Raw genomic sequence first — 7864 nt, forward strand, 5'->3', positions numbered from 1 at the left:
CCCCACAACCCTTGTGAGAAGAAGTAATGTTCGGTTAGCAAGCGTATTCGCCATGAATATGTCAATGTTTGCATGCAAGAAATTTTAAAGCCTGGCATTGTGTAATGCCAATGGCAAGACGTCTATAAAAAAAAAAATGTAAATAACAAGAGCCGAGGAAACTGAGTGGCATGTCTTGTCCAAAAAAAAAAAATGCTCACATCGCGTAATATGTCAGAAAATCACTCATCCCCAAAATGTGCGAGCATCATCACCTTTGTAGTGGACGACTCCATGAAAAGGAAACGCCCTAAAACCTGTATTAGAGTGCACTGCCTACACGCCAATTACGCAGCCGCGCAGGGCCCCAACTTCACCATCGGCCCTTGATCTGGCAACCCATTGCCGACACATCCTATCACAAATGCGCAGACGCAACGTGCGCTCCATTTATGTCAAACCCTACATCTCACTTTGCGATGATTGGTCCGTGAGGCAATGTGAAATTGTGTGTAAGCAAGGGCACCAGGCAAAATGTCAAAAAGACTGATCGGTGCGGAAAAACGAAAATGTGAATACCATAAACAATCTCAGGTTAAGTGTGGAGGATGTTGGGGCCTTGTGTTTAGATTGAGAATAGCATCTTTGGTTGTCCACGTTGTTGTGTGAGGACGACTTTAATTATGTCTGTGCGCTGTGCGTATTCATTTCATTTTCAGGAATGTTAGAGTTCGCTCGCATAAACTGAAGATGTCCTGCACTCAACGTTAAATCTTGTATTTGGCTTTTTTTGGCCATGTTTGTACTCATGGTTTTTGGCTTCTTACTTGAAACAATTATGGCATTCATTTTTATACCATTTGTTGAATTTAGGAGAAATAAATTGGAGGCTTGCTACGCAGCAAAGTAACTGACAAGTTAGCGCAGTTTGACACGTATGTGTGTCTAAAATTACAAACATCAGATTGGCTCCCCTGTATGTCAGCCCAAAGACAAACGTCATTGTGCCGATGGATGGTAGCCTGTCATTCATCCCGTACTTTTTAATGTCATGCGATTTACCCACACTCCCTCGCAAACGACCTAATGAGAACCCATGTATTAAATTATTTTCATCAACTGAAGAGACATTTGAACCGTTTCCACGGGAGCCATTTACAATGAAGAAATGTATATTTCTGCTTTTAAAACAGCCAGATTGAACCGCTTGTATGGAAGGAAATGACTTCACTATGTTTCAACCTCAAAAAAGAGCACTCGTCTGTTATGTCTGTCGACTGTGTACAGTAACCCCTCGCTATATTGCGCTTCAACTATTGCGGCTTTGTTTTTTTACAGTCCTTTTTTGAGTGAATCCTGATTGGCTCAGGGGCATTACTGTTATCTAGAAGTGAAAGAAGTTAGTTATTTGTAAGAAAATGCTAAGATTTCTATTTCTTAAACACATTTTGGGCCTGAAAAGAGGTTTTATTTTTGTTTTAATCTGCAGTACAGTCTTGCATTGTAAAATAACAGTAAAAAAATAAAGCTGACTATTTTGCGGATTTCACCTATCACAGGTTATTTTTGGAATGTATCCACTGCAATAAACGAGGGATTACTGTACATTATTTCGGAGTGTAAAAAGAGAAAAAGGAGAAGTGTTTTTTGGAAGGAGGAAGAAGGAGAAGCACACCACACATGCTTCATCATCGTCCTTAAAAAAAAATGGCGGAAGTCAATTTCCCAATTAAGTGCAAAAAAATACAAGTAACTTATTTTTACATTGGCAATTTTCATTTTTTTTTGTGTGTGAGTGTGAGCAAGCAAGTACAGCAACAGTTCCTCAAGAAAAGATGTCAATCTGTCTGTTTATTGTCTCTCCTATTTTAGGTTTACTTTAAAACAAAACAAAAAAAGAGATTTACATATTGTGGAGTTAACCAAATCACATGAAAGTTTCTGAGTGATTGCTATCTAATGTGAACCTTCATACGATAGATATTGGAGAATTATAAGCTTTTAAACAAGTGATATTTTAACGCAAATGATGCAACATTTACAGAGCTTGTCACAGAAACATTCATATTATACATACATACAATTATTTATGCATATAAAATCAGTGGATAATTTGTGCTCTGTGAAAAAAAAACAGCAAAGATTTATTGTGACATCCTTCTTTGTGTTTTATCACCCCATCTCTGCATATTATATGGATGTATATGCACCCCAGTTGGCCAGGGCTCACAGACTAGAAAAAGCAGCACAAATGGCATTTGACTGAAGCCTGATGATGATTTGCCTGATGCTTTGTGATTCTTTACATTCTATACAATTATGCAATTAATGTATGGTTTTCTACAGTACAATAATTGAAAGTGCTATTCTTCTATTAAATATTTTGGAGGTGTTTACCACTGGTGGTACCACTTTACAAGTTTATTACAGACTAAGGATGAGCCATAAATGAGGTTGTATGTCATTTATGTGACTTTGACAATCACTTAGAATATAGATTGCGGTCATGGTTTGACTGAATAACAATGATTTCTGTTAATACGCACGTTCCATGATGAAAAATTGTCTCACATTTAAATTCCATCCTGACAGCGTATTTATTTTAGAAGAGCCTTTTTACCTCACTCTCCTGGAGACTCCCAATTACTTTCGTACATGCGGAAATTATCCTTCAAACCATGTAGCGCTTTTTCCGGTGTGATTTCCTTCCAAATGCTTGGAACATTTGCTGGCTTGGCGCCATACCTTTCAGCAAATTGTTGATTGTAGCGTACCAGTACATACTTCCAGTAATCCGACGCTTCCATTGTGGGGTCTGCGGTAATGTGCCAGTCAGGATAGATGGTATGGTAGTCTTCGTATGGAACCGACTTATCATGTGTATCTTTGCATCTAAATTCCCTCTTACTCTGCACATCGGTTGTACACAGAGATTCAACTAGGCATTGAGTGCTTTCGTATCTGTATCTTCCAAGGCCCTGTGGTCGATGCACAGCCGCTTGATGTTTCTTGTGTTCTTTCCCACCGGCTTCGCAGGGAATTTTACAAAATGGACACTGCTGTCCACATCCGATTTTTCTCTTGAATAGCTCATTCTGTGGTTTTATTGCAAGTTCATTTAGCGTTTCGAATATGTCATTAGTGTTGGAAAATTCAACAAGGAGTGCTTCCTTTAATGTATTCAAGGCTGTAATGAAGCACTTTGTAAATGAATCGCACGTGCTTTGGATCTGAAACAGACTGCGCTTTTGTGCCTCCTCTGATATTACCATTTCTTTCACCAGAAGTTTGCGCATCTCGTTGACAAGATTCAGAACTTGGTTTGCGTCATCATCTGATACCATATTCAAGGCCTGCGTCATTGCATTTACTACTTTGCGAACTACAACCTCCAACTTCTTCTTCTTTAATTTGTACAGTGTCTGGTCCTCGCCCATTTTTTGTTGGATGTGATTGAGTATCTTATCCTTAACGTATAATTCATAGAAACAAATGTACCTGACAAAACTCTCAAAATCATCTTTCTGCAGTAACTCCTCCTGAATGTAATATTGGAAACATGAGCGTGAACTGTACATCAGTGAATAACTGCTTTCCAATATTTCCTCGACAATATCAATTCCCAAATCTCTGTTGATGCGATCCTCAATGGCCGGCTTGATACACTGCTGGACAAAATCATTTGCTTTGCGTTGGGAATGATCAGTCTTTTTGTATAAATCCATAAAGTCTGACAAGTATTGATATTTGTACTTTTCCAGCTGCGTTCGGGGGTCGTTATTTGAATGGAATCTTTGGTGCATTTTGAGGAATTCTTTTGCAGCAATGCCACAAATATGAAGTTTGAGGTCAATCTCAAACTCGGTGCTGGTTTGGTGACACTTGTAACCTTGATTAAGCAATTCATCAATCACGTGCAGCAGATCCCTTGAGAAAGTGTCATGGTAATCATCATTGGACGTAGTTTTATCACCAATAAACTGGGTTGATGTCTCAATGATATTCATTAAAAACAATTGGAAATCTTTTGTTGGGGTGAAGATATTTTCCAATTTCTTCTTATAGGTTCTAGGACATTTCCAGTTCCAGTTTATGTGACAAGCTTTCGTCTGAAATGGGCCAATTCCATAACCCTCTAGGTTTTCAAGATGTCCGAGGCTCTGATTCACATTTCTATTTGAGAAATTTTTCTTCAGTTGCAAGATAATTTTTGCATGTATATTTTCTGGTTTCAGTCGAGGGACATTGGCAGTTGTGTTGGCCCACATTTTGTCAAACTCCTCTGTCAGTTTGTCATCCGAAAGTTTCACATCTTTAAAGTCCTGCAAAAGTTTCATGACTCTCTTTTCAATGGCACCATGATACTCCTGTTGTATGTCTTTTGCTTTTTTCAAACCCATTTTTTGCTCAAGTACTCTGTCCAATTTAACATGCACTGAATGTTGAATATCCTTGGACAGACTTGTAATACTACTGAAGAAGTCAGATTGGTATTTCTCTATCAAATTTACATGTCTGTCTTTCTTTTTGAAATAATCATAGACTTTTGCATTCATTTTTTCTTTTTGCAAGTCAATTTCATCAGATAGTTCTGATTTCTTCAAGAAGACCAATTCTATCCATGTTTCCGCCTCGTTGTCAGCATTTAAGATTTCTAATTCTGCTGTGCTCTGCCTGGAAATTATGTCTTTTCGCATCTCCCATTCCCACTGTGAAAACTCTTTGCTCAGGTTGTCATAAGCACGGGCCACAAGTGTGTTTCTGAAACTAAAGATGAAGTTCTCATACTTCACTGATTTCCACAGACTACTCATCCATTCGAGAAGTTCGGGGATCTTCGAGATGTCATTGCGCCTTTCCTTTCCTGCTGTCTCCAGAAGATTTTTCTTAAACTCTGCTACAGCCTCACTGTAACCGGTGTTCACTGGTGCCATTGGAGGAGTTCCATGCCAAAGTCCTGGGATGTTCCAGTTGTTGTTTTCTAAGTCGTAGTCAAGCACATCCGTGAACGCTTGAATCGAAGGCTGCCTCTCCATTTCAGATGCAATTTGTGTCATTTCATTCAGTTGGTCCAACAGATGTTGTCTTTCTGTCAAGTTTTTGGCATGAGCGGAAACTCCAGCAACATTTTGGTGCACAAAATAACAAAGTGGTTTTTTCCCAATTTGTTTCATTCTCATGAAAGCATGGACAACAATTTGCAGGACATCTTTCATTTCGACTGCATTCTCCATTGCCATGTTGATAATGGTGACATCACTTAATCCAATGACAAAGGTTGCCAGTTGGTTGTCATGCTCATTACTATCTTCTAGTTGTGCAAGCTCTGGGGATTTCAGCCCTTCAGTATCAATGAGGAGAATAAAGTCACAACCCAACTCATTTTGTATATCATCTCCAACTTTGAGGAATAGCATATAAGCCCCTCTTGTACATCTGCCGCTGCTGACAGGAAAGTGAACACCAAACATGGTGTTGAGAAGAGTCGATTTTCCTGTACTTTGAACACCTAACACAGTGATTATTAGCAGCCTGCTCTTCCCACCGACCTTCTTGTGAAGCTCCATTAGCACAGCTGTCACCCACTTCTCTGGGACGTTTGACGCATCTCCATCCAAAAACTCCAGTGGATACCCCTCCAACAGCAGTTCAGCAGCTACAACAGGCAAATTCAACAAATTTTCTGTGGTATCATCTGACTGCATAGAAACCTCGTAGTTAAGTCCCATTTCTCTCATGTAATGCTCTATTCCTAAAGAGCTGGCCACCAATTCTTGATCAATCTCTGCTATTTGTTTGGCATCCTTATTTTTGCATTTCTCTTTGAATTTGTTACGCAAGGCAGTCATTTTGACACGGGAGTGGGTATTAAATGTGAATTTCATCCACTTCAAGAAATAAGTCCTTCTCTCTTTGTCACTGGTTGATAAAGTGTGAATAAAATCTTGCATTCCTTTCGCCCGTTTCTGTTTCTTTTGCTCCTCCCAAATGTTTCTTTTCTCTGTCTGTATCTGAGCTTTATAATGTTCAACACCAACAGTGCCAACATCATTTATTCTGCATTCCTTCATCTCCAGTTGCGACAACCTCTTCCAATTTTCTCCTTGCAAAGGAAGTTGTTGTTTTTTGTAGTGTGGTATAGATCGTGCACTAATTCCCCTCATGATCTCTTCGGCAGTTTTTTTCTGGTCTAGAGTTTTGTTTTCATCCACAGACAGACCCAATTCAATAGCCTTTTCAAGCATGTTTTCAATACTTGTTGTGCTTTTTATGTTAGACAGTGAGTTCTTGATGGCTCCACAAATTTTCTGAGAAAATTCTGCCACATTCACTCTTGAGTTTTTGATTCTAACACTGCCATTTGGTAAACCCAGTTCTTGCACAGTTATCTTGACAGACATCATATCCTCACCGGCACTCTCTTTGCGGTTAACAACAAAATAGAGTTTGGATTTTGCATCTTGAAGAGATGTCAAAATTTTGTGTTCCGTTTCTTCAATTTTGTCCAAGAATACAAAGATTGTATTGGAAACTTCGTAAAGAAAAGTAAATTGTTTGAGTGAATCACAAATATCTCCCCGCAAATTGGCAAATGTAATTGGCTCTGGGAATATGTCAAGATTTGCTCTCCCACCAGGAAGAAACCAGCCAATTTCCACCAACGCATTTGAAATTTTTCTAGTCTGTGCCCCTCCTTCCATATCTCTGTGTAAAAACATATTGTGACTCTGCTGGCCGCGACTGAGGATGTGATTCAAAATTTGCGATTTAGATAAAGTGCAGTTTTTTAGCCTCACGAAGGAAAAGAATGGTATATTTGCTTGCACAATGTTGTTCTCAACAAATCCTCTTGCTTGACACAAATCATGTGGACACCACTCTTTCACAATTTCTCTCAGAGCCCATAGCAACAGAGTACATTGATTGTTGTTGTAGTGGGGCAATAGCAGTGGGACTGAAAACTGGCATAAGGACATCTTGAGGGCTATTTCCTGCTGCAAAAAGCTGTCGGCACAAAGAAATAGACCTACGATCAAGTCAAGAGGATGAACTGCATTTGCTGATTCACATGCTGTGTAAATGTCCTCTTGATCAAGGTTTTCTTCTTCTTCATTTTGGCTCAATATCTGTGTGCAGTTCCTGCAGCCAGCATTGATTTTGAACAGTTTTCTCAGGAAATAAAATGGTATTTCATCCACTGATGAAGCAACTTTTTCATATACGCTGCTTTTGTTGACTTCTAATAGAGACTGGAGAGTGAGTTTGTTTGGATAGTATTTGTGTAGTCCAAGTTCGGAAAGGAAGTCAAGCAGGACTGTGAAAGAGAAAGACAAGATTATTAATTATATAGATATATATATATATGTGTATATATATATATATATATATACACACATATATTTACATGTACATATATATATATATACACACATATATATACACATACATATACATACATATATATATATACATATTCATATATATATATATTAGTGCTGTCAAGCAATTAAAATATTTAATCATGATTAATTGCATTTTTTCATAGTTAACTCGTAGTTAATTGCACATTTTATTCATTGTAAAAAAAATTCCTTTATTCATTGTAAAAAAAATCCCTCACATTTTTTTGTATTTTATGTATATAATTCAATAATTTATTGAATTGTAATACCTTTAATATATGAGAATTGATGTTTTTGTTTTTATACAAATAAACATTTTTTTAAATTGAAAAAAAAAACAAAGCATTGGATTCGACTCACACTAACAAAATCACACAAAACAGCATCTCAACAGCCTTTCTAAGGGATCAAATTAGAGTCAGATATAAAATGCCAACAAAGTGCAAATAAAATTGGTCAAAATAATGGGCTGCCATACCGAG

The 7864-nt window shown here is 38.0% G+C and overlaps 1 protein-coding gene across 1 annotated transcript; it reads right to left on the reverse strand.

The window, feature by feature from the left end:
• Positions 1 to 2600: 2600 nt before the first annotated feature.
• On the reverse strand, positions 2601 to 7313 carry LOC148336021 (up-regulator of cell proliferation-like; the record flags this gene model as incomplete). The annotated part of the gene is made up of 1 exon (XM_088296003.1): positions 2601 to 7313. A coding segment is annotated over one exon (4713 nt), but the record flags the coding sequence as incomplete, so codon positions are not given.
• Between the last annotated feature and the right edge of the window lie 551 nt (positions 7314 to 7864).

Source organism: Idiotropiscis lumnitzeri, chromosome 5 (assembly GCF_059441095.1).
Source record: "Idiotropiscis lumnitzeri isolate Australia: NSW breed Sydney's pygmy pipehorse chromosome 5, RoL_Ilum_1.0, whole genome shotgun sequence".
Taxonomy (NCBI): Eukaryota; Metazoa; Chordata; class Actinopteri; order Syngnathiformes; family Syngnathidae; genus Idiotropiscis; species Idiotropiscis lumnitzeri.